Source organism: Octopus bimaculoides, chromosome 5 (genome assembly GCF_046866305.1).
Source record: "Octopus bimaculoides isolate indiv1 chromosome 5, ASM4686630v1, whole genome shotgun sequence".
In the NCBI taxonomy this organism is placed as follows: Eukaryota; Metazoa; Mollusca; class Cephalopoda; order Octopoda; family Octopodidae; genus Octopus; species Octopus bimaculoides.
The window spans coordinates 101,349,571-101,374,570 of NC_142932.1; the positions used below are offsets into that span (position 1 = coordinate 101,349,571).

Sequence of the window (25,000 nt, forward strand, 5' to 3'; positions counted from 1 at the left end):
CCCGCCTCGTATATATATATATATATATATATATATATATATATATATATATATACACGTAAATGATGAACAATGAAAATAAGTGTTCAACACCGTATTGGTGGATAAAGATTCTTTATTTGTGCATTAAGGTTACCATTAATTTCATGTTAAGAAATATCTGAAAGATTAAGATATTTTCTTAACATGAAACCCGTGCTAGCCTTAACAGATAAATAAAGTATATATATATATATATATATATATATATATATTATAATATTAGGGACAAAATCCAAAATTACAGGTAAAAAACTCAATTAAAATCAATTTATAAAACATTAAAATTAAATTGAGCCTTATAGATAAAGTATATATAAAATATATAGTTTTAGGGAAAATAACCAATTTTCAAGAACTCATCGATGAAAATCCACTATCACATATAGAAAAATTAATAATTAAAAGTACAATAAATGAGTATAATATAAAGTAAAGTAAATATCATAAGATAAATATAATATTTATTGTACTTTTAATTATTAATTTTTCTATATGTGATAGTGGATTTTCATCGATGAGTTCTTGAAAATTGGTTATTTTCCCTAAAACTATATATATATATATATATGCATATATACATTAATATACACATATATGTATACAGGTATTCGTCTTCCTATGTTTGTATGTGTCTGAGCGTGTGTGTGCGCACGTGTATGTGTGTGAAAGTGTGTTAGTGTGTATATACGTTTTTTTCTTTGTTACTCACACCTTCGCAGCCGATGTTAGATTGTTTAGCAGGTCGACAAGAATAGAGACACATGGAATGTATGCCACACTTAAAATGAAATCAAGGATCGATGTGATCGACCAAACCTTTAAATGATCTGCTTAATTATGGCTGAAATCGAATGAGTGAAAAAATTCACTATTAGAACGGAACTACCTTTAAAAGTTATTTAGCAGTAGATGAAACTGATGGAATATACAACTCATAGAAACAGTTAAAAAATTATCACAGAAAGTGCCAGACATATATTACAACCTGAACTCAATGCTAGAAATAATTGGTATAAATATATGTTATACAAGTTATTTATAGCTTTAACGAAATATATTGGAAGGTAGGTGAAACAATGACTTTAGACAGAAAAAAATGTAGGAAAAAAACTGGCAGTGTTACGACACCATTGTATTAAATCTGCCACGCATACAGGGAAGCTATAAGCTGAGGCAAATGGTAAATAACGAAATGATGTAGTAACAATGGAAAAAATAATTAGAATAATTCAGAGGGAAGTTGATTAGAGTAATACAGAACACATGAAGAAAACAGACATTTCTCAGTGCACAAGGTAACAAAAAGTACAACCTGGAAACTAATTATGTTGGAGTAGAAGATATAGATAGGAAAATAGCAACACGAATATATAAAACAATATCAAAACTTATTCGTGTCATAAGGGAGCGTACAGAAAAGAGCAGAATAGTTTTTCTCTGCTGAATATGAAGAAACAATAAAACTAGGAGCTATCTGCATCAAAGAAAGAGATTTAGATACACTTCAAATACAGAAAAGACTAAAAAATATAAACGAAAAATTTCAAAATACTTTAACGAAAAAGCTTGGGAAATATATTTCATGGTCAATAATGGTCTCATGTTCCATTATTTGCTTTTTTACAGTTTTCTTTTACTTTTATTAGATATTGATCCAGTGCAGCTAAAATTAGAATCAGACCTGGTTCTGCTTTTAACCCAAATACACTAAACATCTATGGTGAAAATGTAGTGAAACGAAAAATTAAAACTTAGACAACGTATTCAATACATTGAGGTAACTGACCACATCATTTCTGGTTGCTGAATGCTTTCAAACTCAGAACATATCCTCAGGTATCATTGAGTCGGCACTTACGTTCATTGGCGAATATGTCGATACTTCATATGAAAGCACACAAATGATATATGCATTTAGAAAACAAGGTGTATAACAACGATCTGAGTACGATCTGGAAATAAAGCCGTCTATACTAGCAAGGAGATCAGGTCGAATTATCAAGGACAAGACCGAATATGATTGTATTCCAATAGACATCTTGATCTTGATACTCTGACCAAAACACTTGTCAGAAAGAATTTTAAAACTAGCAAAGTACAAGGGAATTGAAATAGAAGTGCTAAACAACGCTTTAGGATGTTGGTTGGAAAGTGAAAACAGTATTAATTGGATGACTAGATATGGTATTAAAAAAATGACCAGGAGTCATAAATCTATAACAAAACTCAAATGATAGCCGCTTTAGTTACAACACGATCCTTTATTTTTTTTATTTATTTATGCACCCTTCTAAAGCCTAGCCAGGCTCATGGGCCCGGTTTCCCGGTTTCTATGGAGTATGTGTTCCCCCCAGTTGGACGGGACACCAGTCCATCGCAGCGTTACTCAAGAAACAGGAAGAAAGAGTGAGAGAAAGTTGGGGCCAAAGAGTACAACAGGGGTCGCCACCCCTACCCCCTGCCGGAGCCTCGTGGTGCATTAGATGTTTTCGCTCAATAAACACACACAACACCCGCTCTGGGAATCGAAACCGTGATCCTCCGACCGCGAGTCCGCTGCCCTAAACATTGGGCCATTGCGCCTCCACACAACACAATCCTACTAAAGACATATTCTATTCATTAAAGCAACTCAGTTGGTACACTTTCTTCAAAACTCACGCAGCACATATTTTACACATTCATAACCCAATGAAATAAGAAAATTCACATTGCACATTGTACAATGTCGCCATCCAATAAAATAACACATTCACACATCCTGCACAACCACGATTTGATACGAGAATATTTAACATATTTCATGCAACGCAGCCCACCTGCATAAAGCAATGATAAAAGGTAAAGGTAAAGTTACCTTATCCTTTCTACTATAGACACACGGCTTGAGAATTTTGAGGAAAGTATAGTCGATTATATCGACCCCAGTACTCTACTGGTACTTATTTTGTCGACCCCGAAAGGATGAAAGGAAAAGTGAGTTCGGTGGAATTTGAACTCAGAGCATAATAATTGATGAAATGCTGCTAAGCATTTTACCGAAGTACTAACGATTCTGCTAGTCTGCCGCCTTAATACTAATAATAGTATCAGCAGCAACAATAATAACAACACAAGTAATGATACTAAATGTGTAAGCCGGATTTTTATTGTATAGTCATATAATTCTAGGTTCAGCACTGTCGCTGTTTAAATATCTCACACCTAACAGTAAATATTTAGGTTTAACAGCAGTTGACGTTTCTCTTCAGTAAAACAACACCTCTTATCGCTTAATCTTGGCAACCAAGGGATTAATCATTATACAAATACCAAACCTTGTTAGGTAACATTAAAGATCATGAAACATGTTTTTTACCAGAAAAATAGCCTACACTAATATATGACTGAACACTATTCAATTTTTTTTCTCCGTGTTTTTCTCCTTGTCTCCGTATTCTTTCTGTTGAAGAGCGTAGCTCGAAACGTCAAAGACTTTCCGTATTCCCGAGCGTCATACTAATATATACTTTTGTTATTTACACCACCTGTCCTCGTCTGTTGTTATTATTTGTATATTCTCCTATATATATATATATATATATATATATATATATATATATATATATATATATATATATATATATATATATATATATAATGTTTGTGTGTGGGTGTGTTTGCATGCATGATTTTGTCCATAACAACATGTAGTTGTAAATTTGTGAATAATTAAATATAACGAAAGAAGATGGTAATATATATGGAATAATAACAAACAAGATCAATAAAATGTGATAGTTTCAAACGAAACTATAAATTTTCAAAAGATTATTTTATACCTGGATGTTTTGTTCATTTATTTATTTTTTTTTATTTTAGAAATTTTGTGTACAAGTATCTGTCAGATATTTTACGACAAACTATAGCTTTTGATGTTTAATATCCAAGTTTAGAGTGATTCTTGAACAAATTCGTTCTATGCTGTAATATAACTTGTCTAATGTTAGAATTCCACCATCGTGCGATAAAAAATACATAAAGAAATTATAGAATTTATGAGTATGATACTGTTCAGTCCGTCAAATGTAAATTAATAATGTTTATGAAATGTTTGCCTTTACTAAATGTTATCTTTCATTTTCGGCATATCGCATACAATACACAAAACAACAAATTCAAGTTTCACGTTTGCAGTAGATAACAAACAGAAAAAAACATCAATCATTACAATTATTATATTGATTTACTTGTCAATACTTAAGGCCATATTTTAGAGTGGGAAGATATTTTCAGTTGAAGCAGCACAATTAGCTATAATTGTTTTGATGACCCTGAAAAAAACAACTTTCGACCTCAAAACTGTTTCACATTAAAAATTAGAGGCATGAAATTAACTTTTATTCATAATCTAGTTCGTTGCACTACGTGTCCTATTAAACAATATCTTTAAATCAAAATTTAAAAATCAAAAACGCTAATACTTACCAGCTGTTATGCGCATAGGGCGACTGATAATTTTCCCACCTTTATTTTTCGCTATGCAACGGTATTCCTGCGAATGAGCATCTGGTTGAAATAGGTTTGGCTCAAAAGGTAGAAAATACAGGGTATTGTTTGGAAGTACCTGAAGTACTTTGGGAATATCTTTGACGACCGTGCCATCCTTTCGTATCCAGTTGAGTTTTGGTGGAGGTAAACCGTGCGCCGTGCAATCAATTGACGCCCCTTTAGTATTGGCAAACACAACCGGGTTTGGTACGTCTTCCGTGAAAACTGGCCCATGTGTATCAGCTGGTGGCTCTTCTGTTGTCAGAGCTACAAAAAGAAAACCAGTAAAAATTTTAGAAAATAACAAAAAAAAAAAAATTCACATATATTTGTCTAAAAAATATGTCACTCACTCAACGTTTCGGATCCTTCTGATTTGGCGGGTGCCACTTGTTTTCTTAACGAAACACTTTCAAACTTGGGACACTGGTAGAATGCGTCATATAAAACATCTTTTACTCTTAGTATTATTGAGAAAATTTTATCTTTTTAAAGTTATTTCGTGTTAAAATTGTCGTATTTCGGTAATTTCAACCAATCACTGACGTCTATTGAGGTGAAAACAATTACTGCTGTGAATCGTCAACAAAGCATTTTGCGGTGTAATAGGATCTTTTCTCTTGAATAATATTAGTGCCGTTGTTTGTCAACAGCAACTATCGGCGGTAATGTTATTTATGACATCGTTCGTGCGTTTGTACTGGTTTTAGCTTTAGGGTTTTGGGGTTAGGGTTCGGGTTTTAGTTTTAGGGTTAGGGTTAGGGTTTTAGGGTTAGGGTTAAGTTTTTAGGGTTAGGATTAGGGTTATGAGTATTGGCAAAAATATTCATAACCCTATTACGACAATTTGTTTTACATGAAATAACTTCGAATACAAAATTTTTTATCTCTTCTATAAAAGAAAATATACAAGTATACGAAGTTTGAAAGTGTTTCGGTAGAAAACACACTAAATAAAACATAAATAAAAAGTGGCGCCCGCCACATCAGAAAGTTCCAACGTTTCAATGTATGTTTACAAAAATGTTCTCATGTTTTAAAAGCCTTTCATTTGACATTATAAAACACGGGATCTGTTGGTACGGATCCTTTATCTCAATGGTACAGAACCATCAACCAGGCTTTTAGAGATACAGAGTGATTCTCTGTAGCAGCTGCCGGTCATCTTTTCCTGTCTGTAGCTACTCTACTTGATTTAACTCAGAAATTTTAAACAGACAAAATGCCACTAAGTATTTCGCCCAGCATGCTAACGACTCTACCAGCTCACTGCTTTTATTTCGGACTAAATAAGGCCACGTAAGGCGGCAGAATCTGAGTTCAAATTTCACTGAGGTTGACTCTTTCAGGTTCGTTAAAATAAGTACTAGTTGAGCACTGGGGTCGATGTAATCAACTATCGCCCACACAAAATTTCAGGACTTCTGCCTATAGTAGAAAAGATTAATATGTCCGAGATTATTATCAACATTAGCGACTTATACGCGCGAGAGCATACACATGTATAGCAATATGTGCACATACGCTTGTATATTCAAAAATATGCACGAATCTATACATGCACAAATCTATACATATTTTGTGGGATTATAAACGGGAAAATTAAAAGTATATTCCTTAAATTTTTAATCAGCCATAAGCAGATTAACGTTATTACAGGGATTTAACTAATACATTATACATTCTAGTAATAATTTTTTTCAGAGGAGAAACCAATGTGCTTATAATATAAATAACATAGTATATTACTTCAACAGAAGATTATATATTTTCTACTTCGCCGAAATTAAAAAGAAAACTATTAAAATATTGTGCTTGCGTATTTATACAATGCAAAGAGAAATATGAGTTCTAACATTTTCTCTTTGAACTCAAATAAATTACGCGAAGATTCCTTGAAAGATGAACACATTATGTGCCTATGTAATAACTTTAACGTTTTATAACTTTGTTGTTGATAGTGCAGTTGTTATGGTCGTTATATCAAGTCTTTTATAATGCTGCTACAAAAGTCTTGTAAGTATTTTAGAAAATGAAATTACCCGAGTATATTTTCCGAAATAATAGCAGAAAACAGATAGCATTTGGCCCCTTAGTATACCGAAACTCGTGAAGGCGCAAAGCTTAGTTGTTAGGGTAATCGGTTGACGATCGTAAGCTTGTGAGTTCGATTTCCAGCGGTGCGTTGCTTCCTTGAGCAAGACATTTTATTTCATGTTGCTCCAATCCACTCGGCTGGAGAAAATGAGTGGTGGCTGTAATTCACAGGATCCAATGAAACCCTCATCGTCATAACCGACGGATGCCAGTTATATTCTGAAACTATCTCCCTCTCTATCACTTTGTATCTCCATCATTCTCTTTCCTTTCCTATCGCAGTCGCATTTCTGCTATTATGAGAGCGCACACAGGTGACCATATTGCATAATGCTGGTGCTCGTGTAGGAGCATGCATACACAATAATATCTTTGATGCTAAGTCTGCTTGGAGGCTAAACAACAAAAACAATAACATGGACAGACAGAAAAGGCGCAAGAATTCGACTGTCATTATATCTTAGATGACATTAGATATCACGCCTTGGCTCTCTAGACCCCACTTTTCGCACAGTTTCCAATGGAGCACTTTCTTTGCCTGGTCGTATCGCCACACCTTGTAGTGGTTTTGGGCAAGTCTAGGGCATTCGTTCGTTATATAGGTAATGGTTTCATCCACTCTATTGCAGATGCGACACAACAGAGACAATTACTTATTCCTAAGGTTGACCCTCCAGTTCGTGGCCAATGCTTGATCTTGCGCTACCAGTGAAGGGCTCTCAGTCTCTTTTTCTAGGGTTCTTTTTATCAGCCAATCCCACCTATTTTTTCTAGCAACATGTTTTGGTTACATGGAATTGATTATTATTATTATTATTATTATTATTATTATTATTATTATTATTATTATTATTATTATTATTATTACTATTATTATTATTATTATTATTATCATTATTATTATTATTATTATTATTATTATTATTATTATTATTATTATTATTATTATTATTATTATTATTACAAAACGCTTAGCAGCATTTCGCCGCTCTTTACGTTCTGAGTTTAAATTCCGCCGCCGTCGACTTTACTTTTATCCTTCCGGGGTCGATAAAATAAGTACCAATGAGGCTCTGATAGAAAAGACCTTTGATGAAAGGCTTTACAGCCATTATCACCCCGTTCTTTTGTTATATTTTTTGCATTCATTTTCTCTCAAGATCAATGAATCCTTTCTTAAGGTGGCAGTGTGTGTTTTGATGGAGATCTTACAACTGTTTCCACCAAGTCGGCCGATTACTTAGAGATGTTTCTCTCGTTGGTTTGTTCATCGACCCATTATCTATGTATGATATATATACTAATCTTTCAACATTTCATTCTTTACATTCTCGTTCATTTAATATCAATATTTCAATAACAGATATTTAAGCAACTGAAATTTAATGAATAATATTTGAAAAGTTATGATATTCAATTCAAACCTCCATATAATCATAAATTCTATTTTTATTAATAATAATACCAATAAAATTACTTTATTTTAACATCAAGATTATGTTGCAGCCTTGATTGCTGTTTGTACCTAAGTCACACTTGCAATTATAAGGTTCAATGCTATTGACTTGATTGTAATTATTTCACTTGTGACCATAATCACCATTACAATAACCTTCCCTCCAAATTATTGGTATCGATCATCTTGATCACACTTTAGATCTGGAAACAAATATAAATCGACTTTATTCATCACATTAGTGATTGGGACATAAACAGATTTGTTCTTCTATTTTGTTTTGTGTTTGTTAAAATTGTCAGCAAAAACGATCAGCCAAGGGAATTTATAATAAAAGAATGCACGAAAGACGGGAACATTTTTGTGAAAACCTACGTAAGATACGCTGCTCTAATCTTTCTACTTTCCAAGTCTTTACTCGTGTTATTATAAGCTTTGTTACTTTAAAAACTATCGCAGTAATATACATTATATCAGCTCAAGTCTTAGCAAATAGTTGTATGGCCAAGAGTGTTTCAGACACCTTTTCCAAAGTATTACGCATCTAGAACGACGTACTCTTTCTATCATTCTCGTTTCCATGTTGTTGGGTATTATTTGAAAATGATTTGGCTGTTCTTTCTCGCAGGGCGAACCAGTTTCGTTTATACTTCTCATATAATGCGTATTGAATTTCTGACTCAGTATATCACCTTCCTCTAAATTTATCATGTACAGTACCCGTTTTAAACTACACGTCTTGTTATCGCTAAGTACCTATGTCAAATTAGTATTGAATTATCATATAAATTAGATGAAACTGCAATTATGAATTATAAATCACTTAATTAACTCAGCAAAGTTTGATATAATTTTCATGTAAAATGTCATAATTGGCACTTTAAATATATGAAAATAATTATGAAAATCAAACATGAACTCTGGTTAAAATCTAGGTTTGAGTTCATAGCTTCAAAACGCTAACATGTGATCTGCATCTGCTGAACTCTCTCTCTCTCCCCCCCTCTCCCGCTCAGTCGCTGCCTCCCTCTCCCTCTGTCTCTCTCTCTCATCAAAATAATGAATAAATAAAAATAAAGGAAAATACAATAACTGATTTAAACAGTCGTGCCATTTAATAAGAGACAGCTGAAACTATAATTAAAGCTGTACAGTCAATTCTAGTAGAATAACTTATAAAGTTCTGTAGCAATTAATTGTAGAGAGAAAGGTAGGGAGAAAGAGGGGATAAAAGGAAAGAGAGGAGAGAGCAGGGGAGAGAAAGTGAGGGGGTGACTGAGAGAGAAAGTAATCGATGGCCTAGGTAATCTATACATAACTAACTGTAAAAGTTTGTCTCTCATCCTTGCTGACCAGTCGATTACTGCAGAATTAAAGAATAAATAAACGAACTTGTATTGATTTTCACGATGACTTTAATCGCAATTAATGAAGAAGCAACGATCCGGAAAGCCACTCCCAAAACTACTGAATGTATAGGCAGGTCGTTTCCGCTTTGAAAATTGCATTAACATGAATATAGGCTCGCACACATTCAAGAATATACATACATACATACATACATATACATATGCCTTGCAAGTATAAACATTTATATCCATATACCTGTAGAAAGATGTATACTCAATTTTCACGTTGTAAGTGTATAAAATATAAATGCAGGAATTGGCGCATGCGTGTGAGTGTATACATACATGCATACACACATCTATCAAACAATCAAGCTACCTGCCCACGAACCTGCCTCCCTCCCCACGTACCTCCTTACGTGCCTACGTACGTACGTACGTACGTACCTCCCTCCCTCCCTACCTACCCACAAACCTGTCAGTCTATCAACCTATCTACCTATAATGTGTAATTATATACCTATGTATATATGTATGTATATATATATATATATATATATATATATATATATATATATACACACATACATATTTATATATATATATATATACACATATAAATGCATATGCATATATATATACATACATACATACATACATATACACATATATATGTATATATATATATATATATATATATATATATATATATATATATATATATATATATATATATATATTTAAAAATATGTGACACGTGGCCGAGTGGTCTAAGACGCTGGTTTTAGGCACCAGTCTCTTCGGATTATCATGGCTACCGAATAAGTGTCACATATTTTTAAAGATAAATTCCTTTATTTACATAATATCGAGGTCTCTTTCTTTCTTTTGTTGTCCTTCCTATTAATATATATATATATATATATATATATATATATATATATATATATATTAATAGGAAGGACAACAAAAGAAAGAAAGAGACCTCGATATTATGTAAATAAAGGAATTTATCTTTAAAAATATGTGACACTTATTCGGTAGCCATGATAATCCGAAGAGACTGGTGCCTAAAACCAGCGTCTTAGACCACTCGGCCACGTGTCACATATTTTTAAATATATATATATATATATATATATATATATATATATATATATATATATATATATATACACACACACACACACATATATATATATATATATATATATATATATATATATATATATATATATATATATATGTATGTATATATATATATATATATATATATATATATATATATAAACTTAGAAAATCTGCTTGTCCGCGCATGAACCAATGTGCCCCCAAAACATAGTATATGAATGCAAAATCTACACATCCCAACTTAAATACGTATAAATAGTTGCCACGAAAAACTAATTCAAAGTCCGTTATCGCAGCCACATCTCGTCATTCCGAAAAATAAATAGACGACACGCAACTTCACTGGCAGACTCAAAAATTAAATACGAAATGAAATGATCAATAATAAAAAAAAAAATGCACGCCCATGTAATTCGCTATCTGATAAATGTGACCTTCGCCTTGAGGAAGCATAGAGTATTCTGCTGGGTAATGAGAACCTGGTAAAGAACCATAATGAGAAAATTGCAAGGTGTAACCACCGCGTCAAATATGCATTATCAAGATGGAACAATGTATAAAAATTATAATAATTATTATTCTGTTTCATCATACCCATCCTTCCCATCTCACGTCTGTATATGTGCCTGTGTATATATGATGGAGTGCTCAACGATACACCTATGCTCATGAATATGGGTAGATAAATGTACGTACGTGTATGTATGGTTTTTAACGTATTTGTTGATCGGTGTGTGTGTGTCAGTATGTGTCTGTGTGTAGGTGTGCATGTGTGTATATATATGTATGTATATATGTGTGTGCGTGTGTATGTATGTAGATGTAGTTGTGCGTATATGTGTGTGTGAGTGATTGCATATGTATAAGCGTATGTGTGAGTGTATTTGTGAAATAATAAAACTTAGCATGTGCAACCTAACATGTGAAACAAAGTGGACAGCCAGTGTATCCACTGCCGCTCATGTCGAGCGCGCAGAGGCACGTCGACAGCGATCGGATTGGAACTGCCAGCGTCTACTTGATTCAAAAGAGCCAGTTGGATGTGTTAGCATCAAAGTCGACATCGATTATATATCATTTGAGGAGATACAATTGGATCCCATTATAGAGGTAAACTGTGCTTAGTTTAAATCCTGAGTGTATGTGGATCTATGCCGTATTGAAACATGTGTAGTGTTTATTAAATAGCTGTCTGTATGTACTCATTCTTGACTCTATTCAATTATATATATATATATATATATATATATATATATATATATATATATATATATATATATATATATATATACGAGAATAAGGGCAGAGAATCGTCAATTAATAATAGAATTAATAATTAACAATTTTGCCAAGTAGTTCAGTATGAAAAAAACCTTTATCGGTAAAACTATTTATCATTATAAATATACAGGGATTAGCAATTGAGTTGCTTCTCCAACATACTGAAAATTTAGAAATAGCAGTCAAAGAACTACTGATTCCAAACTACAAATTTTTCTCTAAAGTGGATGGCGATATTTATGGCACACATAGAACAAAAAACCGGAGGGAAAAGCGTAAACAAACCAAGCCTTTAGTTAATTGGATACGAATCCTTTCATGGTTAAGTGAATGGAAATTTCACTATTCCAATCTTCAGCCATCCACTTTAGAGAAAAATTTGTAGTTTGGAATCAGTAGTTCTTTGACTGCTATTTCTAAATTTTCAGTATGTTGGAGAAGCAACTCAATTGCTAATCCCTGTATATTTATATATATATATATATATATATATATATATATATATATATATATATATATATATATATATACATACAAAAACACGCACACAAACACATAAACACTGCCCAGCTTTTCTGTTCTGCACGTGTCTATGACAGACGCTATTTTCCTAATGTGTTGACAATGTTTATTGTTGCCGGATCATGATTGGGAAATGGATAATTCAATCAAGCAGCGATGCCTTTAAAATGCATATTTAATAGTAGTTCATTCTTATACATGTATTTATATCGACTGCAGAGAAATGAAAGCTAATCAAAGCAGATGTGATTGAACTAAAATTGTAAAATAAACAAAATTTGTATTGTAAATATTTCGATGATGCTTTATTTTATGCATCGTTTTTCGTATTATTTTAAAATTCCATGCGATACATACATACATACATACATACATACACACACACACACATATATATATATATATATATACATATACATGTGTGTGTAATATAAATATATATATGTATATATATATATATATATATATATATATATATGTGTGTGTGTGTGTGTGTGTGTGTGTGTGTGTGTGTAGTCCCGCATAAGTATTATCGCACATTCATATTTTTAGAAATATTTTATAGAAATCTAATGGACAATTTCGAACAGGCTATCTATGTATAAAACAAGATCAGGCTTCAAATAAGATTTTATTATGGACAAATATCTTATCTAAATCGTAGCCGAGAAACAAAGTTTTTTCTTGTTTGTTTGGAAACCCGAAATTCTAATGACTCTTTCGAGATGTAAGATTATTCGTACAAAAATATTAATTCATATCATGTATATATTCTTTTCTACTCTAGGCACAAGGCCCGAAATTTTGGGAGAGTGGGGCCAGTCGATTAGATCGACCACAGTACGCGACTGGTGCTTAATTTATCGACCCCGAAAGGATAAAAGGTTAAATCGACGTCGGCGGAATTTGAACTCAGAACGTAAAGACAAACGAAATAAAGCTTCGCATTTCACGCGGTGTGCTAACGTCTCTGCCAGCTCGCCGCCTTTCGTATCATCTCTCTATTGTACAGCGTCTTTATACTCCCTGCTGTGTGATTTGTCTAACTATGGCCAAAGTCCGGTTTTAACAGACGATTGATTTTGAAAATGCTTTGAGTACATTTCTGAGACAAATACTTTTACAATGATTTAAACGTCGCTACTCCCAACGTATAGTTTCCTTAAAGCTATGCTTCCGTGTCTGTATAAAGAAAGTAACGGAACACATATATATGTATTTATATTTATATATATGTGTGTGCGTGTGTGTGAGTGTGTGTGTGTGTGTGTGTGTATTTACATATATATATATATATATATATATATATATATATATATATATATATATATATATATATATATATATATATATATATATATATATATGTATATATATATATATGTTTTCACGCATATATGTATATGTGTATGCGAATGAAATATACAAAAAGAAATTAAGTATCTCAATGTAGTAATTCACTAATCAAGTTACCTGAATTCAGTGAATACAGCTGTGAGTACTATTCTTAATTACTGCTCTAGAACAATTCAACGGAAAGTGAACGCAAAGGACAGAACATCAAAAACTATTTGGCTTTTAGACATTCTGACTGTAACCACTTGAAAATTTATTGATCGCTATAATATTCCGTCTGTGGAGAACAGTTTTAATCTGGTTAATATATGGAGTAACTCATAAAACGCCTATTATGGCTGTGTTTGTTTTCAGTACAGCTGAAAACTCGTGAAACAGGTTCTGTTGACACAACAACTGAAGCAAAGAAAGAAGAAATAGCACTGTTGCATTATAGATTTCTAGTAGAGTCGAACGCATTCAGTTAATGACATGCACACTTTTTAACCAGCGTACGCTCAAACAAATAAATCTAACGTGATTTTGTTAAACATTATATTCTGAGAAAAGTTCAGAGGTTTTTTAAATTTTTTATTATTATTATCCCAGCAAAGTAAATTACAAAAGTTTACCAACCAAAAAGAAAATTTGCAAGAAAAAAAAAGAGAAGTGAAAACAGAAAAGCGAAACAGTAACGTCAGAAAAATATTTGTGTTGCGAACAATAAGTCAAAAAAACTAAACTTACTCGATATAGATTTACAGATGTTTTTTTTATAGAGTTTCTAGAAACGCACCTCTCACAATTTAACGCCTACACGCTGTATTCGTTCAATATCCTATTACAATGCAATTATAATGCATACATCTATGGGAAAATTGGTAATAAACAACTCTGGTTGGAAAGACCGGATATAGTTCAAGCTCAGTCTCGTTTATTGTTGTATCTAAGCTTTGTCTCTGCGTTTCCTTCTGCCTTTCTCGTTCGCTCAGGCTCTCTTGTTTGTTTTGCTCTTTGTATCCCCCCGTCTGTCTCTCATGTGCATCCACTCTGGCAGTGTTCATGTGTAGTATTTTTTGTATATATATTTAATATCTATCTATCAATCAATCTATCTATCTATCTATCTATCTATCTATCTATCTATCTATCTATCTTTGTTGAGCCCTGTGTGGCTAATAAAAGAAATGTATCTATCTATCTATCTATCTATCAATCTATCTATCTATCTATCTATCTATCTATCTGTCTGTCTGTTTGTCTGTCTGTCTGTCTGTCTATCTATCTATCTATCTATCTATCTATCTATCTATCTATCTATCTATCTATCTATCTAGGGGCGTGAAAGAGAGAGACGAGGAGAGAGAGAGGGAGGGAGGGAGAGAGAGAAATAGATAGATAGATAGATAGATAGATAGAGAGAGAGAGAGAGAGAGAGAGAGAGAGAGAGAGAGAATGGCAAAACTATAACCAGACCGATACAATCAAAGTCATAAGTAAGGGGACAGCTGGGGCGATGGCAACGGTACTGATAATAATAAAGATAATATTGACAATGATGGTGATAAAAATGGTGGATGGCTTACAGCGGTCATCAAAAGGTGGTTGGGTAATGATAATAGAGAAGAAGAGGGGGGAGGAGAAAAAGAATATGATGATGATGATGTGGGGTAGGAGACGGTAGAGATGGAAGGGGATCGTTCTTTACCTTCTCTTACTCCCCATCATCATGGCCCCATCATCATCATCACCAATACCATCACTGTTATCTCTGTTATCATCAACTACAGTTGCCATGACCAAAGCTGCCACTGTCAGTCCAATTATGATCTGGCCTCTGGTTATCTTTCTGCTCCTTGGTCTTCCGATTTCGACTCTAAAATGGGGGCTATTACTTGTTACTAATTACTTCGGACGAAACACATTATATTTTAGTGTACCCATTGTTTTTAACACACGTACACACGCGCACGCACACACACACACACACACACACACACACACACACACACACACACACACACACACACACACACACACACACTCACACACATACATATACATAGGTGTACGCGTGAATGTGAGGTAACAAGTTTCTTCCGAAACGCATGGTTCCAGGTTCAGTGTCTTCTGCCATAGTCCCGCGCCGACCAAAATCTTGAGTAACAGAATCTGAAAGAAGCATACTGTGGATGTGTATACATGTGTGTGCATATATATCTTTTTTATTCTTTTATTTGTTTCAGTCATTTGACTGCGGCCATGCTGGAGCACCGCCTTTAGTCGAACAAATCAACCCCAGGACTTATTCTTTGAAGCCTAGTACTTATTCTATCTGTTTTTTTGCCGAACCGCTAAGTTGTACATGTATTACTTTATTCTTTTATTTGTTTACTAGTTTCAGCTAGAGGCTGGGGGCCATACTAGAGCACTTCCTTCCAGTGCAGTGTTTTGGGGTCTCCTTTCGGTACTGATTTTAGTGAAGAAGCGAGTTGGGCGAAGTTGCTCTTCTTTGTGCCTCCTGTAGCGATGTGGGGCTTATCTGGGATTTCGGATACGCTTAGCAGTATTTCGTCTGTTTTTGCGTTCTGAGTTCGAACTCCTCCGAAGTCAACATTGCTTTTCATTCTTTCGGAGTCAATAAATTAAGTACTGGGGTCGATCTAATCGATCAGTCTCCTCCCCAAAAATTTCGAGCCTTCTGCCCTGAGTAGAAGAGAATACTGGGTCCTTATCTTAAATGACGAAGGGTGTCTTTTGAAATATGCAGTGCCGTCCAGTTCGATGGTTGGTATAGCTTTTAATTCCAAAGTTGGGAGCTAGACCTTCGAGGATCTTCCATATCTATATCACTGTATACCTTTCTCGCCTTCTCTCCAGGGAGTTGCGCTTCAGTTCTTGTAGCCTCTCCCAGTAGCTGATCTTAGTACAGATGCATATATATTGGGTTGGTGCATAATTATGGCGGCTTTTTTTCAACAAATTTTATTCAACAAAAACAATACCAACATGTAACAAAAACATTTAAATGATTATTCCGGAGCATATTCACCATCTACTTCAATTACTTCTTTCCATTTGCTTGGAAGACGGTCAGACCGTCATTTAAAGATGATTTGTTAAATATTGTTATTGTTTTTGTTGAATAAAATTTGTTAAAAAAAAGCCGCAATAATTATGCACCAACCCAATACATATACATATATGTATGTATATGTGGGTGCGTTCGCCTGCCTGTCTGTCTGTCTGTCTGTCTGTCTGTCTGCCTGTCTCTCTCTCTCTCTCTCTCTCTCTCTCTCTCTCTCTCTCTATTCGTCCTTCTACCACCGCTTGACAACCGGTGTTGGTACTTTTACGTCCCCGTAATATAGTGGTTTGGCAAAAGTGGTAGATTCGTTCGACTAAAATTCTTCAAGGCTATGCCCAACATGACCCCACCCACCGTAATGACTGAAACACGTAAAGAACAAAAGATGATAAAAGATAAAAGATAAAAGATGATATCGCTTAGTAATTCTTTTATTAATTCATTCTGTAATTATATCAAAGATCGCATATTTATGCAAATTAGAACAGATTAAATATATTACTCTCCATATTTGTGCATAATATAAATGGATATATATTTTCATTTACTTTGTGGTCAGGAAAATGAGTAACTCAGCTCTGATGATGCGATAAACACCACTGAAACTAGGCAGTCGATCGTTTTTCCTGACCATAAACGGGTTTTAATCATAGTGTCTTCTTTTCTCAGTAATAATAAATGTGCATCCGCGAAAATCACTCTTCTCTAAGCTTATCTTTGCATCTGTGTGTATGTGTATGTGTTTTTGAGTGTGCAGGTGTGCTTGTAGTACTTATCTATTACACACACACGTATAGATATCGATGTGTGTTCATGTGTATATGTATGCACGAGTGTGTGCGTTCATGTGTGTGTTTGTGCACATTTGTATTTATATGCGTATGTGTTTACGTGCGAATGTAAGGAATCTCATAAGTCCAGACCTTCAGGCGATTCATCAAATCCCATATAAATAATATTCGTTAACCTACAAATAGTCTGTTTGATTGTACATATGACCATATATTTAGCGCTATCCCAGGGCAGAATTCTCCATTTCATACTAAAATCCCAGACGTTTTTCTTTGCTTTGATAATTCCAATCTACTCTATATCACGGTCGAATAATAATACGTAACTTGAACAACAAACACATATTTTATCTGTCAGCAAACGCTTGTTGGAAACAGAAGAATTATGGTGTTAATTTTATCAATACAGATGAGATACAGTAAAATCTATCGTAATGCTACGCTAGCTGAACTAAATAACTTCTGTCCCATACAGAATCAGGTTTTCAAATACAAGATAATATTTGAATACTGAATCATTTACGAAATACACTGAAACACAGCGTTACCCTAAATATTGATTGCATCCTAGTTACTAGTAATAAATGACTGAATACATAGACGCAAACGTGCATACATATACGAATATACATTCCTATGCGCGCACATAAATACACGTAAGAATGTACGTGTGTATGTATGCCTGTGTGATGTGTTTGTGTGCACGTTTGTCTGCACACTTTGTAATGGATACCTGCCGAGCATAGTTATTAAATGATTTTCAATATTTTTCACTCAAGCTATTATCTAGATATACATTACCACTTTACTTAATACATTGTTCTATTCTTCATTGTATAACAGCTCAGACGCTCTTCACGTGTACACATGCTCACAACATACACCTTCATACACATTCCACACGCACACAAACACACACATACACACACACAAATGCGTGCACGCACACTCACGTGAACACATACACACATATATAGAGAAAAATAGAAGGATAGATAGATAGATAGATAGAGAGAGAGAGAAAGAGAGAGAGAGATAGAGAGAGAGAGATAGAGAGAGAGAGAGTGATAGAGAGACAGATAGACAGGGTTAGATAGATATAGATATATATGAATGCTTGTGTAGATATTTATATATATATATATACAGATATATACATATGTATTTGTATATATATATATATATATATATATATATATATATATATATATATATAATATACAGAATATAGGGCAGGGAATCGTCAATTAGTAATAAAATTAATAATTAACAATTTTGCCAAGTAGTTCAGTATGAAAAAACCTTTATCTGTAAAACCATTTATAATCATAATATACAGGGATTAGCTTGAGTTGCTTCTTCAACACACTGAAAATTTAGAAATAGCAGTCAAAGAACTACTGATTCCAAACCGTGAAACGTCGTACCCAATTAACTAAAGGCAGGTTTGTTTTTGCTTTTCTCCTCTGTTTTTTGTTCTGTGTGTGCCAAAAATATCGCCATCCGTTAGAGAAAAAATTTGTAGTTTGGAATCAGTAGTTTTTTGACTGCTATTTCTAAATTTTCAGTATGTTGGAGAAGCAACTCAAACTAATCCCGTGCATATTATGATTATATATATATATATATATATATATATATATATATATATATATATATATATACATAAAAATATGCATATACATATATATATATATATATATATATATATATATATATGTCTGTATGCATGTAAGTATGTATATGTGTGTAAGTGTGTGTTTTAAGTAAAGCTTTTAACTGCATCGGTTAGTGGAACCCTGGTACATGAAATCCAGGTTTATGAGGAGTGTGGAATCACGTCTTAGCCACTTTTGATCCCACGTCTAATCTGACCCCGAGTATTAGCACCTCTTAGTGTCCCAGCTATTAGTTAGGCAGCACGTAAAGCACTGCGAGTGAAAGACCTTTCTCGTTCTCGTTAGAACTTCCTTCAAGGAGACGGTAAACTTCTATAAAAAAAACCCCCCAAATTTGGAAGTGCTAATGTCTTCTGGTTGTGCCAATCTCTTTTTGTGTCACCGGTTTTATGGTTGATCACAGTGAAAAGTAGGTTCACTACTGTGCAACACTTTATCTACTGAATCAATTTCACGCACGAGAACTTCTTGGACTCCCAGGAAGCTTGCACGGGCTTACTGAGTTTAGAATATGGTCTTATTCGTCAGGAGTTGATTGTCACCATAGGTGTGTGTATATGTTATACATCATCCAATTGTAATAAGAAACCTGTTCACAAGGATCAGCAGAACAATCTCTAGCGTGTAGACGGATTGAGAGATCTTCGACGGGAGAGTACCCCCATTAAAATAAGGCTCTTGCAAGGACTTTCTGTAGTGATTAAATTAGATCGTTCGTTGATCTGCGTCCTGAAACTCTAGGAGAGTTATCTGGCGTTATAATCTAATCAACTTAGATGTTTCTACAAATGTAGCCCAAAGCTTTGCATAGAACCCTTGGATAACGTAAACTTTTAAATTCTCCTAACGTTAAGGCTAGCTTTCGCACGCTAACGCAGCCACGTAGTCTGCACCCGACACTCCGAGCTAAAACTGCTAAAATTCTGAAAACTGGGAGGATTCTGACTCTCGAAAGCTTAGGTCTACATAGCCACCTTCAAACCACCCAATAACATTACGAGATAAAATACAGGTAAGATAGCCAATAAATTCGAAGGAAGATACTCGCAGCATAGGCACTCCTCTAGATGTAAGGACATATAAAACTCCACTTCCTTGTCCTGCTTCATCAGGAGACTATGAAACCACAGCCACAGTAACATCTGACCCAACATCAAACAGAATATATTCAACAGGTGCTCCATCTTACCTGGAACTCGTAATTTCCAACTCTGCCTCCGAGAAAACTGCACATAAGTATACAGTCTTCATTGATAAATAGCGAAATATTGACTCTGATGTATTTCAAAACATTACTACTTCGATAAACCCGACATATCGAAACCAGGCGTAGAGATTTTGGACCTCCGTTTCTACAACTCTATGGTCCAACAGACACACCAGAAACATGTGCATCAAACAACACACACCGATGTCTTTAGTGCATGCTTTGTGAAGTATTTTCCAACATCTGTCTCTATGTTAGGTCTCAGCCATTACTTACGCTCTGATGTCGCTAACGCGTCCAGTAATCATGCATCGATGACTAAGCGATATTAATAGCGCACCTGCTTCAACCTGTTGAGATTTAATTTTTCTCTGCTGTCGCTGGATTATCCTTAGGTTGACGGGACCAGATCCGATCAATGACGATCAAATTGCAACAAAGAAACGTTTTTTTTTCTCCACTTTGCTTTACAATGCCTGAAAAATGGCCGTGCTTTCAGGTCCACGATATTTAAATTATGCGAGAACTAAGTTACATACATGCACACACTCACTCGCGCTCGCATACATAAGTTCACGCGCACGCGCACACACACACTCACACGTGCACACACACACACACACACACACACACACACACACACACACACACACACACGCATACACATAAAATTTATTACTATAAATTTTGCAACAACGACCAGTTAGATAACGTACAGAAGTCACACACCTTACTCTGTACACTAAAGTACTTCTATTTACATTAGGTAGAATAATTTAAAGGTTTCAGTTCGCAAGCTTATAGATTAACATTATTCTTTTTGATAGATAGCAGTTCCAAGAATTATTTGACCCGCCAGCAATAACAGCAGGGCCTCCACCAGTTTGGGCAAAGTATTCACTGGCATAAAAACGTTGGGATGAGATGGTCGTAGCCGGAATTCATTTGCTTATTAGTCAGTTTGACCAGGACTGATCTGAGGTTAATTTAAAAAGAAAATAAATTACAAGTTTGATGTGATTGATCAAACATTAACGGGTGACTCTTCTTTTTACTGGTACTTCACATTTTATCCTCTTGTCCTTTGAACTGTAACAATACTGTGAAGATAATATATAACATTCATAAAGATTATTTGTTGTATTTTAGACATTTTCCCTGTTTTATGTCTAAGTGATGATTGCAATAGCATTCAACGGGTTATTCATCTAAATTGAGAATACAGATATTTCAACAAAAACATTTAAAAATTTCCAAGTAAGCAAATAGATAAGTAAAAATATAAAACTATAAAAACGACGAAACGAGTGATTTCCTACCGTATATTCTGATGATAGATGAACTGGAAGTTGTTGTTTTTTTTTCTCAATCATTTCCAAACCAAATTGATCTAATCTATGTTACAAAGTAAGTACTCTATAGGTTAGTTATAAAAATAAGAGAACTACCAACGAAAGTTTGAATACATTTTTCGAATATAGGTGTACGCATTTATTCCTCACTTCGCTCAATAACGTATGAACGTATTTTTGTTTTCTATTTTGAACGAATGAGTGCATATGTGAAAGCATTTCCAGTGAATAAGAAAGAAATTTTAAGTAAGAGAGGAGGAGAGTGTGAAAGAAGGAAAAAGAGAATCGAATCTAATAGTATTGTATTGTATGTATGTTCCTGCAGCTGTTTGCTTATTCTTTTGCTTTGTTGGTTCTTATAGTTCTTTTCTTGGCTGACTCATTGATTGATGTGGTTTTTGCCCGAATTTGGCAATCCATTAGCAAGATTTGAAGTTAATTTATCTATCAACGAAACATCTATCTTATCTATCTATCTATCTATCTATCTATCTATCTATCTATCTATCTATCTATCTATCTATCTATTTGTGAGTGTCTGTGTGTCTGTGTGTCTGTGTGTCTGTATGTCTACAGACATACATACAGAGATACACACATACACACGCACGCACCCGCGTCCAAGGATATATATTCGTGTATGTATAAGCATGTGTATGTATGTATGTATGCATGTATGTATGTCCGGAAATTTTCCTTCCTTCACAGAAGAAAGCTAATTGTGTTTTTGATTAAATATAGTTTCTTATACCTTTTAAAAAGTAATTTTAAAATTTGAAAAACAAACGAATGACATAATTCTATTTTGCATGCACTCAAATTATGTATCTACAATACGTACATTTCGGTTTTTGAAATTTTATCATTACAGATAAAAAGGAAAATTTACTGGTGATAAAGCTAATTCGAAGACTACAGATCCAAGCCATCACTGGAAATGTAAAAATCTGTTCCAGAGGATTTAAATATATATGAGCATGTTTAGATATGCAACTATATGCATGAGGATACATACATAAAGCAAAACATACAAATCTACACATATATATACATACATGCATGCATTCATACAAGCTAAAATACCCTGTTGTTGATGTTGAAATTCCAATGAAGGAGCCTTGGATCTAGGTTAGAAACCGGCTCTTTCTCTATTGGCAAGAAATCTTGAAATAAAACTGAACAATGACATACATGCATGCATACATAGATATATACATAGGCTAATCAAAAATAAAAATAGAAACAACAGTCATATGGATGTACACTGTGAATGTATTAGGTGACCTCGATTTAAGAAGGAAAAAATGGAGCGTGTAACGGTTCAAGCATGGATCATCGTCAGAAAATGGAAAGAGGAAAGGTCCAGTGAGAAGGGGAAGAAGTAGTCCGGGAAGAGCACGCGTGTCGTTACATAGCCGAAGTACATACATACGCACACACACACACACACATAGATAGATAGATAGATAGATAGATAGATAGATAGATAGATAGATAGATAAATAGATAGATAGATACATACATACATGCATACATACATATGTACGTGCATATATGCATAATAATTGTATCAGTAGTATTCAGATGGAAGAAGTGATGTTTATAGATGCGAATAATTATAGAAGTTGCATAGTAAGGCTTAGTTTAAAAAAAAAAAGTAGAATGTACAAGTGAATATAAATTTCGAAGACTATAAGAATATAAGTATTTATCTTCCATTTTCCAAAGGAGGAGGCAGGGAGAGGGCAATTCTTCGTTTTAATTTATTCCTATTCACTACAAAGGGAATTTTGACATTTTAGGGTCCAATCCATCTGTACCCTTTGCAGTAAAGAACTGAAAGCAATTTACTACATCAGCTATTACGAGTCATTCTTTCATTGAGATATCCGGAATAATTTTCTTCGCATGTGGGACCCACCTCCTATCTCTCATAAATGAAACTAATTATATTTTTCCACAGGAATATCTATTTTTCTAAACTTGATTGAAAACATAAATAAAAAAATCCGAGCGTTGCACTTAATTAAGTCCGTATGCATTTACTTTATTAATATCAATAAGTATATTCTTTGTAATTACAATTCAAAACATCCTCATTCACTCGATCTGACTATAAATGACTTACTTTTAATTAAACATTATTACTTGACTTCTGTAACTACACACACTTAAAAATGATATTACGTCCAACTGAACAATATAAATGAACAACTGAACAAACAAGTATGAAACTACAATCGCATATTTTCCTCTAATATAAGAACATAACCGATAAAATTGCGAAAATCTGAGATGCTCATATACAGAGCTACATTACATTACTCTAAATAGTCTTTGTTATATGTTTGATTGTAAATATTTATTTCTTTAATGCCCACAGGGGGGCTAAACATAGAGGGGACAAACAAGGACAGACAAAGGGAGTAAGTTGATTAGATCGACCTCAGTACGCAACTGGTACTTAATTTATCGACCTCGAAAGGATGAAAGGCAAAGTCGACTTTGGCGGAATTTGAACTCAGAACGTAAAGACAGATGAAATACCGCTAAGTATTTCGCCCGGCGTGTTAACGTTTCTTATTTCTTTATTGCCCACAGGCGACTAAACATAGAGGGGGCAAACAAGGACAGACAAAGGGATTAAGTCGATTACATCGACCCCAGTGCGTAATTGGTAAAATTTATCGACCCCGAAAGGATAAAAGGCAAAGTCGACAGACGAAATGCCAATTTCTTTATTGCCCCCCAGTGGCTAAACATAGAAATGAACAGAACTGATGGGATCAGTAAATCGATATGATTTTACAAAAAATATGGCTTTTAAAACTTACATGAAATATATAGAAAATCGAATGAAATTAACAATACAGTGACAATACAAATGAAGCGATGACCAGGCTACGCTGCGACCCAACAAGCCCCAATCTATCACTGGTACCTATTTTGTTCTCTTTTTTCCCCCCGTCTATTCACACGGCTCCTTGCACGCACAACACCCGTGCAACATGCCTTTAGTAGCAAGGATTATACTAGTTACATCTAGATAAGTTGGTGCATTTCACAAAAACTTTCACGAATAACACATTCTAGACATATCTTTTATGCAAAATAAAATTACGTGCAGAATATGCCAGAAT

The 25,000-nt window shown here is 34.1% G+C and overlaps 1 protein-coding gene across 12 annotated transcripts in view; it reads right to left on the reverse strand.

The window, feature by feature from the left end:
- Window positions 1-25,000, reverse strand: part of LOC106868349 (cell adhesion molecule Dscam1) — a 298,293-nt gene that overhangs the window by 170,327 nt on the left and 102,966 nt on the right. For all 12 annotated transcript variants that reach the window (XM_089352798.1, XM_089352792.1, XM_089352796.1 and 9 more), the window contains exon 3: window positions 4,510-4,839. In XM_089352798.1, coding sequence (XP_089208924.1) covers window positions 4,510-4,839 — 330 coding nt within the window. The remainder of the gene's footprint in view (window positions 1-4,509; window positions 4,840-25,000) is intronic.